Source organism: Typha latifolia, chromosome 5 (assembly GCF_019914945.1).
Source record: "Typha latifolia isolate L0001 chromosome 5, TyphaL0001v2, whole genome shotgun sequence".
In the NCBI taxonomy this organism is placed as follows: Eukaryota; Viridiplantae; Streptophyta; class Magnoliopsida; order Poales; family Typhaceae; genus Typha; species Typha latifolia.
Genome location: NC_133090.1, coordinates 3,395,442 through 3,417,960, shown reverse-complemented (window position 1 = coordinate 3,417,960; position 22,519 = coordinate 3,395,442). Strand labels below are relative to the sequence as shown.

General features: G+C 39.0%; 3 protein-coding genes and 1 pseudogene across 5 annotated transcripts; 1 reads left to right on the top strand and 3 right to left on the bottom strand.

Moving 5' to 3' along the window:
• Positions 1-1,848: 1,848 nt before the first annotated feature.
• LOC140788439 (wall-associated receptor kinase 2-like) lies at positions 1,849-5,218 on the bottom strand. The gene is made up of 3 exons (XM_073137685.1): positions 4,336-5,218; positions 4,047-4,205; positions 1,849-3,070 (listed from the first exon to the last, which is right to left on the bottom strand). Exons 1-3 carry the CDS (start codon positions 5,216-5,218, stop codon positions 1,950-1,952), a joined length of 2,163 nt encoding a protein of 720 aa, XP_072993786.1. The 3' UTR covers positions 1,849-1,949.
• A 5,247-nt stretch (positions 5,219-10,465) lies between these two features.
• Positions 10,466-12,522, bottom strand: LOC140788438 (wall-associated receptor kinase 5-like; annotated as a pseudogene).
• A 582-nt stretch (positions 12,523-13,104) lies between these two features.
• LOC140789674 (wall-associated receptor kinase 3-like) lies at positions 13,105-16,815 on the bottom strand. Of its 2 annotated transcripts, none has more exons than XM_073139458.1 (4): positions 15,804-16,815; positions 15,533-15,700; positions 14,086-15,208; positions 13,105-13,343 (listed from the first exon to the last, which is right to left on the bottom strand). In XM_073139458.1, the coding sequence occupies exons 1-4, from the start codon at positions 16,705-16,707 to the stop codon at positions 13,334-13,336; spliced, it is 2,205 nt and encodes a 734-aa protein (XP_072995559.1). In that variant the 5' UTR covers positions 16,708-16,815; the 3' UTR covers positions 13,105-13,333. The 2 variants fall into 2 exon arrangements, with proteins under 2 accessions (XP_072995559.1, XP_072995560.1); XM_073139459.1 differs by having other exon boundaries at positions 14,037-15,208; positions 15,804-16,814.
• A 456-nt stretch (positions 16,816-17,271) lies between these two features.
• Positions 17,272-21,430, top strand: LOC140789673 (mitochondrial ATP-independent inner membrane protease subunit 2-like). 2 transcript variants are annotated; one of them, XM_073139457.1, is made up of 5 exons: positions 17,272-17,450; positions 18,334-18,500; positions 20,205-20,388; positions 20,691-20,797; positions 20,892-21,430. In XM_073139457.1, exons 1-5 carry the CDS (start codon positions 17,379-17,381, stop codon positions 20,971-20,973), a joined length of 612 nt encoding a protein of 203 aa, XP_072995558.1. In that variant the 5' UTR covers positions 17,272-17,378; the 3' UTR covers positions 20,974-21,430. The 2 variants fall into 2 exon arrangements, 1 of the variants encoding a protein (XP_072995558.1); XR_012109232.1 differs by having other exon boundaries at positions 17,289-17,450; positions 20,497-20,797.
• The last annotated feature ends 1,089 nt before the right edge of the window (positions 21,431-22,519 follow it).

The following is a 22,519-nucleotide window of genomic DNA, read 5'->3' as shown; positions in this document are numbered from 1 at the left end:
AAAACATCCGAGTTTGGGAGAAAAACTCCAAATTAATAGTGATAGAAATAGTAATAAATAAGTTCTAATCACGTATTAAACATCATAATACAAGTAATCACAGGAATGAAAATAATAGATACAATAGAGAAAGAGGGAGACAAGATTTACGTAGTTCGGCGATGTGCCTACATCCACGGGTGGAGCAATCTTCTTCACTATACAAATCCCTCAATTACAAAGAGTTTAGCAACTCTAATCCCTCTCAATACAATGGTGGCTCACCCTCATAAATGTTATTCCAACTATCAAGCCCTAAAAACTCATTTTAGTAATTATAGGCAGGTTTAGATTTGGAGCTTTTCCGCGGTGCATTCGAATACGCCAAATAATAATAGAATAGAACTCAAGTGGTGTTCGAACGCAAGAGGGTCCCGTTCGAATGCTTGTATCACAACTGCTCTCGGGTTGAGATTCGCATTCGAACACGGTTGGGCCGTTCGAATGCCTACATCAAAGTTGCCCTCGGGTTAAGATTTGAGTTCGAATGCGACTTGGTCGTTCGAACACCTAGATCACACAGTCTCTGTTTGAAAACTGGGGGCATTCGAACGCACTGGCACAAAAATGCTGATACATACTGAAACTTACTGAAAATTAAATTTGTGCTAACTTTTAACATATGTTATTACGGCCCAAAGTGGATTCTCGCCGTATTCCTTCGTTTGGCCTCGAAATCAAAGATTTAGCTATTTTAGTAATGTTTTATTTTGCTTATATCTTTTGGGCGTAGAACTCAAAATTTAATTCCGTTTATTTCGATATGTTATAGTTTAACGTAAATCATAATTTTTTTTAGTTTAAGTCAAAAATTTTCATAAATAAAAGTTCATATTTTTATCAGATTAGGATTTTGAGTCTTTGGTTGATCTATAAATAGTACCGTAGGTCTCTGCCCAAAGGGATTGTTTAGTTTGATCTATTTTCTTAATAAAAATTTAAGAGTTTTTCTAATTATTCAACTTATATATATTTTTTTTTCAAAAATTAACGTCTTTAACTTATTATTCCTCAAACAACAATGAAGTCAAATGCAAGAGCTATATATTTTATGTCAACTAGTAGACAAAATGAAGTTTAACTAAGAGGGTTATGAATGTTGTTCCAACTAGTCACTGTTGATATTAGCTGATTCTCAAAGTAAGGGATAGAAATATTCCAATATTCAGCGTTCCACTTTATACTTTGACAGAGACGAGAGTTGATCACATAAACCTACTACTTCTTTAAGAATCTGCTGCTATAACCAATGGTTCAATTGGATATGAGTTACCTAAAATTGGGAATAAATAATGCACAACTCATACACTCAACCAAAAATCTAGCCTTTCAAGAGTGTTAAGGGTATAATTAAAATTTTATCATTCATCTCTCGAAACCAATTCAACCGACTGAGATATCCAACCCTCTGTGTATGAAAAAGGATCATTTTTCCCTTCCCCCCTTTATCTCTTTCCTTCAGGATTTAAGTCGGGCTATAGTTATACTTTAATTTGATATCTTCTTGAAAGTAGGTCCATTAGATTAAGCTGGGTTTAGATAACCATGGCAAAAGATATCGTTTTACCTTTGGAAATCAAAGTATGTTGTACGTACTAGATTCTCTCCTCAAACACCAATGAAGTCAAATCTAGCGACGGTTAATATTATCTTTAATGACTCGTTTGTTCGAGTCATCAAGTGGGTATATTTTGGGCCTATGCCTTGAGCAATATATTTGCCAATTAAAAGTGGACAGTAGTAACATATACGATTGTCACAACAATTAGGCAAGCTAGCATATATAGCTTGTCTAGGAAGGATCGAACATTGGGAAATCCCTTTATTCACTGAGAAAAAAAAAGAGAGAAGAAAACATCAAAAGAAATTAAGAAGAAGAAGAAGAAGAAGAATAGTTCTATATAGAAGAGTCAGTGATGCAGCAAGACTGCCTCCCCTGAATTGTCAGCAGCAACACTGCCTTCTCTGAACTGCCTCCTCCTCTGCTGTAGTTCCAGCTGCCACGATTCTCGACACTTCTTTAGACGATCTGCCACTTCTTTCATCTTGGGTCTCTCTGCTCTGGTCGGTCTCAGACACTGCACTGCAAGCTGAGCAACATCTTCTAAGTAGTTCATGTCTTCTTCCTTGGCAATTTCATCATCCACCATGTCTCTAAGCCTATTGCTGCTCATTGCCGAAGTGAAAATTTGTGCAAGGCTTGTGCTCTCCCCAGATCCATTGATGTAAATTGCTTTCTTCCTAGTGATAAGCTCCAGAAGAACAACTCCAAAGCTGTAGACATCGCTTTTCTCAGTTATACGTTGGCTTAGCAAGATTTCGGGGTCAAGATAACCCCTAGTCCCTTGCACACAGTCAGCAATTAATTGAGTTACATTGACTGAGAATAGCTTTGATGTTCCAAAGTCGGATACTTTTGCCGTGTACGTGTCATCTAGTAGTATGTTTGCAGACTTTACGTCGCCATGAAGTATGGGTGGATTGGCATACGAATGCAAATAGGCAATTGCGTCCGCGGATTCCACCGCGAGCCTGAGTCGAATATCTAAAGAGATCAGACTAGAGCTGTTATGGAGGTAGTCAGCGAGGGTGCCATTGGAGACAAACTCATAGACCAGCACGGGGACATCCAGCTCTATGCAACAACCCAACAGCCTCACTATGTTTCTGTGGTTGATTTGAGACATAATGATCATCTCGTTCACAAATTCTTCTTTTGGGTCGATCCCATTGTCAATGTTCTCACCATTCACAATTGACTTCTTTACAGCTACTGCTGTGTTATTATTCAGATGTCCCTTGTAAACCCTGCCATGGCCTCCACGTCCAAGCTCTAGGCGGTAGTTCTCTGTGATTCTTTCGATATCTTCCTTTGTAAATACCTTAATGGTATCGACATTCCTTGATAGCATTTGTTCGTATAGTATCAAACCACCATTTTTCTTGATAAGGACGTACTCTTCTCTTAGTTGCCTTGTTATAAGGAAAACGGCGACAAATACGGCAATGCAGAAAGTGCTGATGGATGTCCCTGCAAATATAACAGCCCATCACTTAATTAGCTCCATGCAAGTCTAGATTAATTTATCAGCAAGAAAGTCCATATAGTGTATTTTATAAATACTTTGTCTAAATATGGATTTAGATATGTGCTTATTGACACCGTAGATGTCTTATAGATAGGGGTGAAAACAAATCTATCCAATCCGATTTTATATCCAAGTTTGGTCTTTATCTCTCTTAATGTTCAAATTCGTATATGTATTCAGGTAGTAGACAGAGAATATAGATATTAAAAAAATGTATATCATTTAGTTTAAAATATTATAAAAATAATGATATAAACTATTTTTATATAGATCTCTAATTTAATTTTTATACATACTTTCTGAGTTATATGGATGTTAGCAATTATATCACAAGATCTTATAAATTCAAAGAATTAATCTGGATGTATTCAATCTATATTTGTAATTGTGCTTAGCATATATTTAAATTTACTATCTGTTTATTATTCTTATTCGTATTCGAATTCTCCCCTTTTTCCAATTTCCCTCCCTCTCCTTTTTCTTTTCAAAGTTGTTTTACTTTTTAGTTTGCTATTCATGACATGATATATGTATAATATAATTAACTTCAAAATCAATTTAGAGGTAAGTCGTGCTGCTCCTCCATATTTTGTCCTTTATTAAAAAAAATATATTATCTCGTGGACTAGTGGTAGTAATAGATTAAATTATTTTATTTCGGCATGACTCAGTTGACTTGTGGACGGGGCTAAAGAGATACCCCAGCCACGTTGGCTTGAAACATATATATATATATATATATATATATATATATATATATATATATATATATATTATGTCTCCAACTATTATGCCCTCTCTCTAAAGTCTAAAAGTTTTTATTGACAAATTAGGAAGAAAGAACAAACCCGAATTAATTAACGACAATAGTGATATAAATGTTAGATTGTAAAAGAGAGAAGAGATAAGAAGAATTACCGATTGCCAGCTTCGCGGCAAGGGATAATTTGGGACTGCATGGTTCTACACGAGGTGAACCATGTTGGCCTCGTGGGCATCTACAATCATAAGAGCCTGGCTTGTTAATGCAAACCCCATGGCAGGGGTACTCATCCGATAACAAGCATTCATCTATATCTGCCATTAATCCATTTGAAAACAACACGTCAATTAATTATCACTTTGCTTTACTATATAGATATATAAAAGCCACGGAAGTAATAGTGTGAACTGGAGGGTTTATAAACTTTGGGCAGTTTGTATATACCTGTACATCCATCAACAAGGTAGGGATTACCTTGGTAGCCCAGTGAACAATTACAAAAGTAGCCAGGACCATTAACCGAGTCGTAACACTGGCTGTTCCCACTACGGCAAGAGTAAGATGCCGGGTCTTGCTTGGCCTCCGCGCATGTAGAATCTCTAACAGCCCAATCTAACCACACAGGCACTGATGAGTTCCTGGCCATGGTGAGATCTGATGGACTGAACCTGAACGAGCCCTTGTCTACCGCAAAAGCGTAGCTGCATGGGCTGAAGACGAGGAGATCACTGGAGTGGCTATATCCTGAGAAATAAACGGAGTAATCGGTAACGTCGGCCGGTATTGCAACTTGGCAGCAGCCGACGCCGGCGCATGACCCATCCACGACGCTCTTTTCGTCGCTGCAGTAGGATAGACATCCGGTGTAGTGGTCATAGGCGTAAGGCGCCGACCTGTTGTCACTGTTTAAGTTAATTTGGAACCAAACGAGAGAGTTGCATCCGATGACGACGAACAGGTTGCGTGAGTTGGAGAGCCGGTACACTCCTTTCCGGGTGAAATTGTGGTCTGCGGAGTAGTTGTCTTCGACGCCAGATTGGTTGTAGCACTCCCAGCCAACTGGCAACCGGACGCGGGCCGCGGCTTCCTGCAGCGAAAAGCTCAGCACCTCGACGTCGGTCCCGGCAAGGGCAGTTCTTGCACCGTCGCAGGTGACTTCGAACCCGTCCCTCGAACAGCCGCGCCCGATGCCGAACGGATATGGGATGGAAACGTTACCGCAGCTCGCTGGGCAACCGGGCAACATCATGCCTGCCGCTGCCGCGGCGGCTGTTCTCAGTAGTAGTACTAGTAGTAGAAGCAACGGGGCCAGCCGCGGGGGCGACATAACTAGCTACTAGATCCTTTTAATTGCTAGCTACCATAAATATAACTAAAGACGATTAGGCGACGGCAAACCTAGCTCTCGATCAATGTTCTTATATTAATGGAGGAGAAGAGTAGTTAACGTACGTTACGCATATACAAAAACTCTACAGAAAGGACCACATGGGAAATTATCGACCATTACTTACTACGTTTCCTCTTCACATCAGTATCTATCTTCTTGATCAACTTACATTATCATAATTCACATATGGAAATATAAAAATACGCAAATCATTATCTAACTAAACGCTTACACTATATCATATATAGTTTATTAATTTTTCAACCACTCTTAAGTATTAGCACTATATGTATGTATATTATATTGTTTTCTAATTTGTCCTTGAAAAAATAAAAAATTTATTTAAAATTTGCTATTTTAGGATAAAAGTATTAGTATTCTCCGAGTTTATGGCTAGATTATCTAAGAAATTAAGCATCTGGAGAAATTAGAGAAAAAAAGAGCAAAATGGATTAGTAGTAAAGAAAAGGGCAAAATTAACTGTACCTCTTCTATGGTGAGAGTAATAACTAATAGTCCTTAGAGATTTTAATTTAATATTGTATTTGTTTGTTTATTTTGACATAGATATATTACTTTTAAGTCTTGAAGAAAAGCGCTCTAATTAATTAAGATTTAATTAAGAATCTTTACATCATCTTAATCCTTTAGCTGGAGCTTGCAGGACTAAAAATATTGAAAATAAATAAAATTAAAATGGTTTGGATTGCAACTATATATATAAAGAATAAAATTCTCTAAATTTAGAGACTCTAGCAAGAGAAACTTATACAAACTCTTTAAGATGCCCCTCTTGAAATCCTAACGGGATCATATCAATATATGCATATAAGCAAAATTATAATGAAACATATAATATTTCTCTTTCTTTTTTTTTTGAAATAAAGAATGATGTAAATAGGAAGTAGCATATAAAGTATAGAACATCGTACTAGTCTATTGGAGGAATGCTTTTCCCGTTTTCCTTCAAATATTAGCGGAATGACTCAACGATATAAAGGTCATTTCATGTAACAAATTAGTTGTAGATTGAGAGAGCGAGAGATTCAATACAAAGGATTAAGAGGAAGCTTAACAGTTGAGACGTAGGGCTGCTTTATTATATGTTTACTTTGCACGATCGAACAGCTTGTAGATTCCAAAGTCTAATTCGCACCAACTCTAACTATTTTCTTTTAGTTGACTGGGAGGACTTCCAGGATACCTTACAGTAAATCCTTCCTCCAAAACTACTATCATTTTATAATAATGGGAGCTTTTAATGGAATAATTAGTTAATTAATTAAATTACAATATGTATGTCCAACTATGCTTTCTACTTAAGTTTAGGGGTGTAAACAAGCTAAGCCTAACTGAATCGGCTTTAGCTTAAGCATGGATTAAAATTAGTTTTGAGTCAAATGAGCCAAGCTCAAGTCGAGGAATACTGAGCCCGAGGTTGGATTTAATTTACTAGTCATTTTTATTATATATTTCTTTGCTCGTTTAGATTTGATGTCTCGCAGTGACTTAATATATAGAATATCTTCTTCAAAAAATGCTATCATCAATCATGTTTCTCATCTTCTGATAGTATTTGCTCGGCTTCTCTTCTGCAATATTCTACCGGTGCAAAGAGGCCTCAGCCTCTATTTTTTTAAAAGTTCTTTTGCCTATTAGAATATTTTTTCCTTTCCATATTTTTTTTAGAATCACCATTGTGCTATCTTTCTTGCTCCTCTATTCTAGTATCTTATTATTAACTTCTTCACGCTCCAACTCTGGTGAATTTACTGATTTATTCTCACTTCCCAATCCTGATTCCACTTTAACTTGTCCTTCATTATCAGGTACCTTTTCTTCTATTTTCCCATGTGAAGATGTAAACTCGTCTTCATGTGACCTAGGATATTTTTCTTGACATTTGGACAAATATCTGAAGTCCCTCCCATCTTCTCTTTTCCTTAACCCGCAAGGCACTTATCTAAACTAGGCCCAGCTCTATCCCACCAACTCCTCCAATTCTTATTGCTACTCATAGGCATACTGATAAGCGAGCCTCTCATAATCCAGTGGTAATTATTTTCCTTCTATCCGTATTTCACTTTTCCTTTTACTTTACAGTGAATCTCAAACATCATACCTTTAATCAACACCATAATTTTCATAGGAATTTCACTTGTATCTTTTACCATAACCCGTAACCTAGCATATTTGAGGTTAATATTCTTTAAGGTTCTCTCATCCACCTTAGTTGAGAAACCAAAGGATTCTATTATTTTTAGAAAATATATGTAATTCCAATATTAAAGAGGAATATCTGATATACAAATCCAGATAGGTTCTCACATGACAATCATCTTTGACTCTTTTCGCCACGTTGAGAATCACAATGGCTGCACCTACATCGATGTCCCCCAGATGATGAATCTCTTTCATTCTTTGTGTTGAAAAAAAATCAACCAGATATTTCTTCTCCCAATATTGCTCTAGCTCTCTAAATATGTCCCCTGGACCACATAGCGTCCATAACAAATTCTAGATTGTTCGCTAATATCCATCCACTTTTGATCGCAACAACCATACTTAACTTTAGTTTGAATTCATTTTGTCTCATTTACTTTGATGCCCGAAGCATCACCATAGAAGATTCGTGATCCATCGCCTATCGGAACCACTCTTTCTTTCTCTGGTAAAACTTTGCCCTATGACCAAAGTTGCCGCATTTGTAACATAGGACACTGTCATGATAGCTTGTCGCCTAGTGGTCATGTCCATTACACAAAAACGCTCAAACAATTGCCGCTCTTTTGTCATTAGGGGTGGCAATTGGATCGGCTTAAGCGGGTTTGGGTCGGGTCAAATTCGGGTCAGGTCAACTTTAGCTTGACATGAACGCGACTCGATTAGTAAACGTGTTGCATTTGGTAAACACGAACACGATCTAATTAATAAACGGGTAATACGATCCGACTCGCCTAACTCGTTTAATAAATGGGTTGGGTTAACACAATACGCTAATACGACCCATCTAACCCATATATTTAAACAAGTCGTGCTAACTTGACATGTTAACACGACCCGTTTAACTCGTTTAACATAAATCTTATATAAAATTTAATATTTTCTGATTTATAGTGTATTATACATACAAAATAGCTTATTACCACTCAAAACTCATACATAATTAAAATTACAATCCAAATCCATATATGTTCATTTCCTCAGGCCAAACATGTGTCACATTCCCACCAAAGTATTAATCCATTTCCTCTACCGGCTCTTCTTCCTAAATTAAAATAATAATAATAATAATAAAATACTTGCTCTTCTTCCTCCTCCGCCTTCACATTTTTCAGGAGACTACGGCCATGGCATTCCTCTGTCGCCTCTCTTCTTCTTCCATCTCCTCCATCCGCTTCCTCTCCCACCTCCTCCATCCGCTTCCTCTCCGTCACTCCTCGTAGCATCTCCTTCGTTTTCGACGACGAAACCCTAACAACTGAGATGAGTGTCCCCTTCACCGACAATCAGATCAATCTGCCCTCTTGCTCCGTCGACACGACCTCCTCCGAGCTCCTCTCCTTCCAAACCATGTCCACCATGCGTCGCATGGAGATCGCCGCCGACTCCCTATACAAGGGGAAGCTCATCCATGGCTTCTACCACGACTACGACAGCCAGGAGGCCGTTGAAGTCGGCTCAGAGGCCACTATCACTAAATCTGTTATCTGACACCATCATCACCACCTACTGTGACCACTGCATCTACCTCGGTCACGGTGGCGATCTCGTATTCGTCTTCGCCGAGATCATGGGCCGTCGCAACGGGTGCTCCAGCGAAAAGGGTGGCTCGTGACAGGCGGCAGAGGGCTGTCGGAGAGAGAGAGAGGAGAGAGAGGAGGCACGGCGAAATGTTTTTCCCTTTTTGGTGAGATGAGGCGGCTGCGGCTAGAGGGTGGAGAGTGGAGAGAATGAGAGGGTGATTTAGGTTTTAGACTTTACCTTATATATATATGGGTTGCGGGTTAGCGGTTTGGCGGGTTGACCCGATCCGACCCAACCCATATACTTAAATAGGTCACCTATATAAACCCGAACACGACCCGATTATGAAACGGGTTAGACAGGTTGACACATTTATGACTCAAACTCGATTATACTAAACCCAAATCTGATTAAGAGTCGGGTTATCATATCGAGGTAAAATTTGCCACCCCTATTTGTCACCGTTGAGAAACCCTAGATGGGAAATTATCTTTGTTTCATTCTTAAATCCTAGCAAGATCTCTCTATACAATAGCTTATTGCTCTCCACCTCTTCCCAAAATGTTGATCTCTCTAAATTTTGGGGTATACCACTAGAAACCTTGGTCGCTTTTGGAGCCCCGCCTAGTGTGAGAATAAGTGGCACCCTTTTTAAGACTTTTTCACTACCGACATACGTGGATCCCTTCCTATCCTCCGACAAACCTGAATTCAAAACCTCCCAGATCGATCACTGTGCCGGATCTCCACTAGAAAGCGTCGCCAAAGCCCATTTTGAGAGATCGGCAGAAACTGATTTTAATTACCACTTAATTATTATTTTTTTAATTAAATGTTGGGTTTGGCTGGCAGCCAACCCTGCCACCAACTTTAATTTATTATGTCTGAAGCATATTAACTTACCTCGTGAGGTCTTATTTATTATGTCTGAAGGAAAACAATACAAACTGTCACATTACCCTGTCCAAGTCAGTTAGATCACTCATGTCCCTAACGAACAAGAACATTTATGAAGATTCTAAAGGACGTTGACGACTAATGCATTATACCTACTACTCTGAAACAAAAAGTTTTTTTTTAAGTTACTGAAACAATGACGCCCTGTAGCGACTAAGTCAAGGGATCGAACAATTAATTACACTTTCTCGTCAAAAATGGACTCTTTCTCCGCTGCCGACATTGAGACCAATCCTCGAAATAAGAAAACTTGACCACCGGTAAGTAGAGCTTTCCTTTTCAGACATCGACGGAGAACAACTCCTAAAAAATAAATACCCTTTTACGTGGTCTTTACGATATAAGTCGACATTAGTGCAGTAATGAGCTGCTATCAAATGACCAAGAGGTTTGCTTATCGTGTTAATCTAAAATTTCTGTAGAGTCTGAAAACGTACCATTCTTGGTCAATAAATGTTTAGACGTCCCTTGCTTCTCTTCCGACGATTTAAGATCAACAATCCTGAGTTTGCTTCCAGTAATTAATCTCTACACTCCTTTAACACGTAATTTACGATCAAAGAAAGAAGAATGATGCTCTTCCTGCTACCTTTGCTAACACTGATGACATAACATCAGCAAACGCAGCCCGTCGACCTGCGGTAACGTCACCATCCCCTATCCGTCCGGCATCGGCCCTGGCTGTTCCCAAGACGGCTTTGGGATCACCTGCGACCGCACAAACCATAGCGACATAAAGCCCTTCCTTTCTGGGGTTGGCGTCGAGGTCCTGAGCATATCCCTTCAGCCTGGCGAGGGTACGCGTGAGGCTGCCGGCCCCCTGGCAGTGCTACAACCAGTCTAGTCTGGCTCAGATCAGAAGATCAAACGTAGATGATTCTTAAAGTTTATATTGCAGTTCACCAAGTAAGCTCTCCATTTCTGATGTAGTTTTCTTTAGACTCTCCAGTTTAGCAACAACTTCCGTTCATCAAGTTAAAATTTCAAAACACCTGTTGAAAGCGAGGTCAAACAGCTTCCTTACAATACGTTACAGAAGCACAAAGAACATCAATGAACAACTAACCATATAAAAGTGGAGATATCCTATGTAGACAATGGACTATTAACGACCTTGAAATAGAAAGTCTTATCCTTCCCTCTTCTTGACCATACAAACTCGATGTTTTTAATACCGATTAGTTTTCTTGGCATGGACATCTTACGATTCACCAAGTAAGCTTTCCATCTCGTCTGGATTGTGCTCTTGACCCCATGGATGCTGGTGTAATTTTCTTAGGGACTCCAATTTTTCAGCAACTTCCTTCATTGTAGGCCTCTCGTCTCCACTCATGCTCAGGCATTGCATAATGAGCTGCAATCTCTTCACGAATCTCTATATCCTTTACTTGGTTGTCCAAGATCTCTAGATATCGGCCTTCCTTCATATGCTCCAAGACTTCGGTCTTCCTCTGGTCCATCGAAATAAAGTGCTTTCTTCCTTGTCAGAACGACGCTGAAGCTATATATACGCATCACTTTTATCGGTTAGTTGACACGTTAGTAAGTATTCAGGATCCAAGTAACCACAGGTTCCTTGCACTAATGAAGCAAACTCAAACTCATCACTGGGAGCAAGTTTTGAAGACCCAAAATCAGAAACTTTTGCAGTGAATTTGTCATCTAATAGAATGTTAGCAGTGCATATAGGCAAGTGCCCCTGAGGATTCCGCTGCCATTCTCAGCCGTGTGCTGAAAAGGATAATGGAGTCGTCACTATTCTGACGGATGTGGTGGTAGAGAGTACCATTATGAACAAACTCGTAAACTAACTTGGGAACTTCAAACAAAGGAAAACAAGATATTTAAATCCTAGTACTTAACATAGCATACTTCAAAAAGAACTGTTTTAGATGTATAGATGCAAAAAGATCAAAGATCAATCTGCTGCTCCCTAGCGATCCAATAGCAGGAGAAAAATCTTCAATCGTCAACAAGAAACATACTGGTAAAGATATATATAAAAAAAGTAAGATAAAACTGAGAATGACCGAGCTATAAAGGAGGTGTGAACCTACGCCCACATCGGTACATGAGATTATGGCATTTATATTTCAGGTGTGGTGAGATTGGGCAACTGTTGCATTATTGACGACCAAACGATAAGAAAGAATAACTAAGACAGATCCAAGAACAATAAGTCTTATATGGAAGACTTTAAGCCAGAGAAGATTCATGGAACAAGAAGGATACATATTATACAAATTGATACCACCGCGGAGTAATATTAAACATAATAAACTACATAAATATTGACACGGTCAACTTGTTAAATATGACAATTGACACTTTGGCTAGCTAAGATATTGCTAGCTTATAGCAAATAAAAGGCTTAAAAATAAGGTTATGTGTTTCAATGATGTGGTTCTCATGGAAAAGATGATAAATAAAGAGCTCTGTCATGGAAGAAAGAAGGGAGCAAAGCTAAGGAGAACTATAAAAGGAGGAGCTATGGACCTCACTTGTCCTGCTTTTTTGCCTATCGAATGCACCTCCATGTCAACAAGGATCTCACCTAACTTGCCTAAATCACCAATTACAAAAAAGTGGACTTGAAATAAGATAAATTTATATTCTAAAAATAGATGAGTTGACACGATTAAATTTAGAACTTTTAAGCTATTGAAGAACGCTATCTTTAAACCTTTCTAAGGTCCTAAAATAATAATTAAGGGGCTAATGTAAAATCTTTCAACACTAGATATTATGTTATGCAATTCGATTCTAGCTATCACATTTTCCCTAATTGTCTAGATCTTCTGAGTTAGGGGAAATACAAAGAGATATTAAAAGAGATAAACAAAAAAATTTCATATTAGTTTTGTTTAAAATTAGATATGATGCATGTGTCCACTGGAGTAGCCATAAGTGCATTTGAGACGAGTCAATAAGAATAGCAGACTAGAGAAACTTTTTCATGGATTTAGTGGAGTATTATTAGAAACAAACTCATAAATTAACATGGGAACTTCAGCCTCCAAGCAGCAACCCAAGAACTTCACTACATTTCTGTGATTGATTTGAGAAAGGATGAGCATCTCCATGAGACCTCCACGTCCGAGAACTCCCTCCGTGTGACAATTGTTTGTCGCCTTCTCTAGATCTTCTTTCGTTCGTATATATCTTGAATGTAGCACCTCTAAAGGAACTCATCTTTTGTTGCAATAGCAGTCCTCCATTCCGTTCAAAGAACCTCTGTTTTGTTCTGATGAGCTTTCTCCATCAGTCCCTGGATGGCAGGTACAGTTGCAACTCCCTGGTAGATTACTGCAAACCCCGTAGCAGTGATGCTTGTCTTAATGCTCGCACTCATTGATATCTGTGAGGCAAAATAACAAACATTAGTTATGCATATCTGTGGTTTTCTCTACGGCGTTTATAAATTTGATCTACTCCTCTCCGCCCTCTGTGATTCTCACTCTTTCTTTAATCTTGTTTTCTTTGATTTCTAAGTTTTTTTGCCTGTTTAGAATCAAACTTAATCTGATATTTGGTGATAGGGGCCTGGTGCTTTTGCTCATCATCTCTGCTTTCGTTCCTTTTCTAACATTGATCAGTAGTTTTAAGAGAATTGCTGGAATGTGTAAGAGTGTGACTTTTAATTTGGGGAGCTTCTTATTTCTATTCTTCAGTATCAGTCTGTTAGTGATTTTAAGTATTTCTTTTCAACTTGTTCTTCTATTAATCATAAGGGTTATGAATTTGATCCCAATTTTAGGCAACTAACATCATACAGTACCTTATAGCAGATTCTTGAAGTATTGGATTTACTTCAGGTAGAGGTAATAGTTATCTTCATTGCTACTTGCTATCATCTAGTTAAAACTTAAAAAGTCTCCAGTAGAAAGTGACATATATTATCCAGTCTAGTATATTAAGAACAAGGACACAATAGATCAATGAACAATTACATATATATGGCTGGAGATGGAAAAATTTGTGTGGTGGAGAAGACTTGAAACACATCTTGAAGTAACAACACTAACAAATCTTCTGCTCGTAGTAGTGTTACCTCCTTTAACTCTAAGAGCACACAAAGTTGATGATACGGATTTTAATACCCATTTGTGATTTTGGCATGAACTTGTCTTGATTCACCGAGTAAGTTCTCCATCTCGTCCGGATAATGCTCTTGCGTCCACGGATGCTGCTGCTGTAATCTTCTTAGACTCTCCAATTTTTCAGCAACTTCCTTCATTTTAGGCCTCTCGTCTCCGCTCATGCTCAAACATTGCATAACGAGCTCTGCAATCTCTTCAAGAATCTCTATTCTAGCTTCATCCTTTACTTGATTGTCCAAAATCTCGTGGTATCGACCCTCTTTCATAGCCATAACAAAACATGAGGCAAGACTTCTGTCTTCCTCTGGTCCATCAAAAATAAGTGCTTTCTTCCTTGTGAAAAGCTCTAGTAGAACAATTCCAAAGCTATAAACATCACTTTTGTCGGTTAGCTGACATGTTATTAAATACTCGGGATCCAAATAACCACAGGTTCCTTGCACTAATGTAGCAAATTGGAACTCATCATTGGGAGCAAGTTTTGAAGCTCCAAAATCAGAAACTTTTGCAGTGAAGTTGTCATCTAATAGAATGTTAGCAGATTTCACATCTCCATGAAGGATAGGAGTAGAAGCTGAGGAGTGCATATAGGCAAGTGCCCCTGCAGATTCTGCTGCAATTCGGAGTCGTGTGTCGAAAAGAATAATGGACTCATTACCTTTTTCATGGATGTAGTGGTAGAGAGTACCATTAGATATGAATTCGTAAACTAACATGGGAACTTCAACCTCCAGACAACAACCTAAGAGCTTCACCACATTCCTATGATTAATCTGAGAAAGGATGAGCATCTCTGTCGCAAACTCGGTACTTTGGTTGTCATCCATTAACTTGGATCTCTTAATTGCTACAATCGTTTTATCCTCCAGGATTCCTTTGTAAACAATGCCATGACCTCCACGTCCAAGTATTCTCTCCTTGTCAAAATTGTTGGTCGCTTTCTCCAGATCTTCTTTCGTGTATATCTTGAATTCAGCTTTAAATGAATTCATCCTTTGGCTCAACAGTAGTCCTCCATTTTGTTCAAAAAATTTCTGTTTTATCCTAATGAGCTTTCTCTTTTGCATCCCCAGATATGCCCAAAAGCACATAAACGCCGCCAAGAAGATGCCGATGCTTCCTCCTGCAAATGCACAATAACAAACTTACCAATTGGAGAAGGAACCTTGAATGAACTTACCGAGAGATTGATCACAGCAAAGAAAAATCAGGGTAGGTTTCAGTTCAATTAGATCTTGTCATTGCTTTCATATTTGATAAGGTTAAAATGAAGCTCATTCAATGCTGTACGTAAGGGCATCCAAGGACCCTCTTTTCATCTATTTATGAAGTCCCATAAATAACTGTTGCACCAGAGTGGTGCAAACTCCATTCACTTGGGAAAAATGAAATTATGTTGATTGAGATGCTTGCTGACATACAAATAAAGGATTTGAAAAAGAATTACCAGTAACCACTTTTAGCGCCAATGTGAATTTGTCCTTCTTGCGGCAACCATTCTTAGTAGTAGCATCTCCATCAGTTCCCAGAGGGCAGGTACAATTATAACTCCCTAGTATATTTGTGCAAACCCCGTAGCAAGGATACTTGTCTTTAAGCTTGCACTCATCGATATCTGTGAGGCAAAACAACAAACATAATGCACGCACAACATCAACCGGTTAGAAGACTATCTAATAGGTCCAAAGCAAGGTAGAACATGAGAAGAATGGTAAAACCTTTGCATCCACCAATAAGATAAGGGTTGCCTCGATAACCCGTCGTACAATTGCAGCTATACCCTGGGCCATTTTGTGTTTCGCTGCAAAGGCTATCAGCGCTGCGGCAAGCGTAGGTCGTTGCGTTACGCTTCGCAGCGCTGCAGTTAGCCGGCGTCCTGATTGCCCAATCGAGCACCACGGGGACGCTGAAATCTTGGGTCATCGAGAGATACGAGGTGTTAAAACGGAACCAGTCCTCATCAACGAGGAACCCATAACTGCAGGGGGTGGAATTGGCCTGGAAGATGTAGTCTCCCCCATTGCTACCATTTGGCATACCCAACAAGTAAGGCTCATAAAAATTCAACCCCGCGGGGATCGAGCTCTGGCAGCAGCCGACTCCAGTGCACGAAACATCCAAAGAAGACGTTGATGGTCTGCAGATGGACACGCATCCGCTGACATAGTATCCCGGCCCGTCGACGAAGTAGCCATGATTCGGGCATCCGACCGCGGTAAACTTGTTGCGCGTCGAGAAGAGGTAGGGGTCACCACCACCCAGTGACATGTAATGATTCCCGCCTTGACGATAGCCGGTTTTGTTGTAGCAGGCGCGGCTGGCTTCCAAGTACACTCGAACCTCGCCTCTGGCCAGAGATATGTCGATGACCTCGTACTCGAAATTAAGGATCGAAAGCCTCGGCGGGGTGTATGTGTCGTTGCAGATTAAGCCGAATCCTTCTCTGTAGCAGCCGGTTCCGATGCCGAACGGGTAAGGGATGGTGATCTCGCCGCACTTTGTACGGCAGGAGAGTGACGGTGACGGTGATGGTGGCGGCGGTGGTGCTGCTGCTGCTGCCGCCGCCGCTAGCTGCAGCATTATCAGTAACAGCAGCAGAAGAAGAGCCGGCTTAGCTGCCATGTTTCCTACGCTATCTTCTGCTTCATCTCAGTCCTTCGATAGATTTAGGGAGGAATGCTGTGAGAGACACCATGGGGAGGAGTAGATTTAGTCAACTTTGTCTATATTTTCTAGGGATCAGATTGGATAAAGCGCGTATAATATTGCCCACTACCTTTCTGACTTTGGGTTGGATTTGTTGACTGAGATTACGACAACGTGATACCTTGGATCGGAAGATTTCAACGCACTCTCAAACATTGGAAGCTTCTCACGTAACGTCTCCGAGTTCCTAATACATTGTATTTTAATATTATTTTATTAAAGATATCTGTTTAACTGGGTTCAAATCCCACGCGCTGATTGGGGAGCCTCATTTATGACCTTAGTTAGATAAATCTGGAAAGTATACGGTCCTTTATTAACGACTATTAGCTGATCCATATAAACAACCAAAGGGGAAATCGGCACTGAGTCACAAATAATGCCGAATCGTAGAGGATTTCGAGTGCACAACTTGCTTGGATCCGACCCGTATTCGACCCGACTGCAACACTGGCTCTCTGCGGCAATGGCCATTGGACAATGGTCGATTAATATCGAAGTATTTGTAGCCCAAAATAGATAACATGGTAGGGCTGGGGATTTAAACCTTCGAGGAGAAGAGCTGGAGTTGGGAAGAGGAATCGCAAATGGGTTGGCTTTCGACGTTCGTTCGTTACTCCGCTATCAAATTTGAGCACTCCCTCTACCTAAGCTGGAAGGTAAACCCTTCTCGCATATCAATTTGATAGGTGATATGGCTCTTGTTCTTATCGGTAGCCTTTTCTGACCTTGTGAATTATTAATTTGGATGGCGTTTCCTTTGAATTCATATGAATAGATATCAAGTTTCGATTCCTAATTTTTGTTTAAATTAGCTACCTTGGTCCACGCTTACGAACCCTTGTGGGTTTCTTGTGAAGGTGTTTAGCTATTGCTTTTCTGGAATCTCACTAGTCACTACTCACTTTGGAGAGTAGGAAGCGAAGATTTTTACCTATCAGTTGCATGACTCTCATGGGCTTCGTTTCTATCTCGTTTCTATATTTTGTAGAAGATATTTTGGTTTGCTCTTAGGTTTGCTTATTCTCAGTCTTCTAGATCTTTATAATTATTAGTTTTAGTTTAGTCTGTCTTATTCTCCTTGTTTTTTTATTCCTATCAGGTTGTAATATTTGTTTATTGACTTTAATAGTTAGATGTCCTCTTTGTTAGCGAAGCCTAGGCCGCAGTGTATAATTTCTATACTTGTATGGGATAATGTAAACTCTCTCTCTCTCTCTCTCTCTCTCTGATTTAGATTTCCTTTTTGGGGTGCATCAACCCAATGTTACACGGCCTAAGCACCACTTTAAGTAATTGTGGGTCTGTGATTATCCTGGATGTAACTTACTTTTGCTATCTTTGTGCGAGTAGTATTAGTATTGGTATGCACCTCATGTTTCGGGACTTTCTGTGAATGTCAGGAGTATATTCAGATAATGTAATCTTCTCCTTTGCATTAACTTGTGTAGTTGGTGACTCGTGATTTTGTATGTTGAGATAAATCTTCTACATGATGTAGAATCTATTTCTATTTATTTTGTTTCTTTTCTCGAAATGCAGAAGTATGATGTTGGTCAAATCAATGCGAGGGTGTTGAGGGATGCTTGCAAAAACTTTCCAGACAAGCTAACTTTCATGATCTGGGCCAAAGGAGAGGAAATGTCTCCGACGATAGCTGGAAATTGCGGAACTCTTCTTGTCAGAAAACTGCCTCTTCCAACTCCCATGTATTTGCTCCGGAGCCCTGACCTTTTATTATTTCTTCCTTCGGCATATTTTTGAGGCTTGTTATGGTTATCTATTTATCTTTCTCTTTTCACTTTGTTCTTTCACCAAGGAGCTACTTTAGTAAGGCATTGTTTATCCTGCATTGCATGCTTTTAGAAAATTAAAATCCTTATCGTAGTTCTTCTTTATATTTCAAGTACTTCCCAATCTTTATAAGATGAGCAGTCATTAAAGTATCGTTAACTGATGTTGATTTATCCAATTTTGTGCTTCTTGTGGTGTTAAAATTCTTGTTAGTCACAGGATATGACAGTTCCACCTATTATTCTCATGTATGAAACGTAAGATAACTGTATTGCAAAATTTCTGTCTTTCTTTGTAGCCTTTCAAAAAACTGAATCTGACTAGTAACTATCTTATGCTAGCTTTACTAAATGTATGACTTCTGAAGATCTAGAAGAGGAAGCCGAAGACAAACTACATTACATAAAAGAATCAGGAATGTATTTGATAATTAATAAGGCCTAACACTCGTTCATTTCTTTTTGGCAGGAAGTAAGTTTACTTTTATGCTTTCTTTTGTGTTATTCTGTTATGGTCTGTTTGACAGCTGAAGTTGATGTCTGGTGGATACTCCCTAGCATCATTAATCCATCATGCATGTCTTGAAAATTGAGGAGGCCAATGGGACTACAGACTTGTGAGAATATGATAGTCATTCTCCAATGTGATTTAGTAATCCTAGAAAAGTAAAATTCCATGTATGCTGGATTCCCCAATCAGCAAGGCATTTTTGTGCCTTGCTGATACTTTGTCAATATGAAACTATGATGGTACAATCACATAAATTCCTCATGCAGAGTGAAAAGAAGAATGATGAGAACTTCAGTTTAAGAAATGGTCTTCTGACATAAATACATAGGGACTTCAAAGTAGCATGGAGTGACCACTAGGAGTTCCTGTGATGTCCATAAGATCATTGTCTGGTGCCTATTAAGGCTATTTGCCTTGAGAAACGCATGCAGAGTAAACCTTAATGCTCACCTATTAATAGAACATTAATGCCTTTTGCGGGGACTTAGGTGCTTATGTTCTTCCTTAAGGCTCTAACTATGTCAATCTGCTGAACAATTCATTTGAACTATAGGGTAAGTAGGTTTATCCATGTGATATGTTTGGTTTCTTACAGTGGAAACATGGCATGAGCATGTATTCAGACGATCGCAGACACGCAGACAGAGGCCCCCAAGAAGATCACATCAAATTGTAGATCGATTCAAATTCCTGGGTCATTCCATTTGACATCTGAATGAAGGATTGATCCATTTTCCCAATACTAAAGTCAAAATATTTAATTATATTCCCATCTAATTTAATCTACCTAATGACCTCGTAATTATAGGCTGCTAGGATACGTATGCTGATTTATCCCGACATGGATAAAACTCAATAAGTTTAGCTTCATAACTTGATCGCAATAGATTATGAAAAAATTTCCGATCATGTAGATGGTAATTTTGGAAGCTTTTATTGGAAACTCAGCAAAATTTAAAGATGTCTAGTTGTCAGAATTGTTTATCTTAGTTTGGATCTTATCATGTTATTCTGCCTTGTACCCTAAGTACCTGCAGGTATTGTTGTGTCCTTTGTCATGCTCTTATACATAGAGCCATCTGTTTATGTATTTCCTTTTCTTCAAATAGGCAAGTCTTTGTTGGAGATGTTGTCTTGTTAAAAGACCCTGAAAGCTCTGATGATTATATTATTAGAAGATTGGCTGCCATAGAAGGCTGTGAGATGGTTTCTAATGATGAAAAGGATGAGCCATTTATCTTAGAGAAGGATCAGTGTTGGGTGCTATCAGACAATGGATCTTTGAAGAAAAAGGTATATGTTTCATTTATTAGGGAATAAATGATATAAGAAATTCAGTATCAAGTCACAGATATATCAACAAAAGTAACCCAACCTTTCACTCCCCACTATTTGTGGCAGGCTATATACTCTTTTCCTTCATTTGGTCTTGTGCTCTTATGGCTATATAATAGTCCAAACAAGTACTATTATGGCTTTGCTTAGCATTCATTTTGGTCTTGTGCTCTCCTCATGGCACCTGGTTTTCATGGCCAATTTCTAGTATCGGTTGATCTAAATGGGCTAGTCTTACTTTCATGCTATTTTGGGGGCAGGAAACTAGGGACAGTCGCTTATTTGGACCTGTTCCTATGACTGACATTCTTGGCAGGGTAATATATGCTCTCCAATCAGCTATTGATCATGGTCCAGTTGAGAACAGGTGCGAATATATTGTATCCTGTTCAGCTCAATTGTCATCATTATCTTAGGTACTTCCTTGCGAGAGCTGACAGTTCATTTTCTTGTGCAACCAGTTGTCTGGCTATGAGTCAAGATTCATATGTGTTGGCGGTCGAGTTAGATGTTGAGAAGATGGCCAAGAAATCAAAAATGTAGTCCATGGTTTGGATCTGTGCATTGCAGTCATCACGACTGTTTCTTGTTCACAAGTAAGACTCCAGTTTTTGCTGGCTGAGAAGGAAATTATCTCGCAATTTCTCATGGTTGAGGAATGCAGCATTTCCGAATATTTGTCTGAATTCGAATTCATACATCTGGTACCTGGAAGTGCACCTTTATCTGCAGGCTACTGTTAGAGCACGAGGCTTCATGCAGCCTAACAGGAACAACTTAATGGTGGTCGGCATTAGCAGTCCTGCTTTCACTTTGTGCTTTGCTAAGATATGGATGTTGATTACTTTCGAGATTGTCGATGCCCGACTATGTTTTGTTTTGAGGTGCTATTTCGTAAAATGAACCAACACAACATCAACTTTTGCCAGGAATCATATATTTTGTATGACACCGCTATTTCGAATGTGCAAAACTGATGCAGTGTGCATTTAAGTCATAATTTACAATGTCTTTCTCTTGCACAAATGTGGAAGGACCCAGTTATAATTTCATTTAGGTAACGAAATTGTCACAGGTTACAACAACAGCTGAAAGAAGTAAGAATAGGAAAACTTGTTTTAGTAGATTAACTTGTTTTAGTAGTATCTTTAAGGAATTAAAGCATTTTTCATTATTCTTCCGTTTGATTAATTTTTTAAAGCATTATCATTCCACTTGGAGAGAGAAAATATATATTTTGTTATCTAAAGATAGGAAAGCTGCAGTGCTTCTCTATCACCTTCCTCTCGAGAGCCCAGCTCTCCGGCTTTCTCCCTTTCACAGTGAGAGTCATCTTTCTCTTTCCTGGTAATCTCCTTCGCTTCTCCTCTCCTTTCTCCTCTCTAGTTGGCCATCAAATCTCTTTCTCCTCAAAGGCCCTGCCATGGAGGATGTCATACATATAAAAAAATGAGCATATTGTCCCCACGAGGAACCCAAGCTTGTGCCTAGTGGGTAAAGTTAATTTCTAATAAATCTTTCCATGGTGGGCCTTAGGTCCGTAATGGCAAAAGCTTGGAGCCTTGAGGGCTCCATGGAGTTCTTGGAGTTTGGCAAGAATGTGTTCCTCATCATGTTCGCTGTGGAAATTGAGTGTGATTTAACTAACATAATCACATTTTTGAAAGATCTTAATGATTTCGATGGCAACTATGATATTTGAAATGTTTAAATTGCCAATTATGTAAAAATTCCTACATTTACCTCAACGAACTTTTCCACGGGAAGTTTGAAGCAAAGGTGTTTTATAGAATGCCAAATATTGGAATTATTTGTTTGCCTTTTAGGATCAACTAATATCAACAGTGACTAATAGCTCTTTAGTGCAGTGATAAACACAACCGTCCTAGTTAAGCTTCATTTGTCTTCTGTGTGACATGATAAATAGCCGTTACAAATTGTTAGAAAATCATATCCTCATTCCTGTTTGCTATCATCTAATTAATACTTAAAATATGCTATTGAAAGTGATGTACGATACATAATCTATAATGCTAATGAACGCACAAGATGTTACTGCATAAGAACTGGAGAAGACGATATGTTTGCA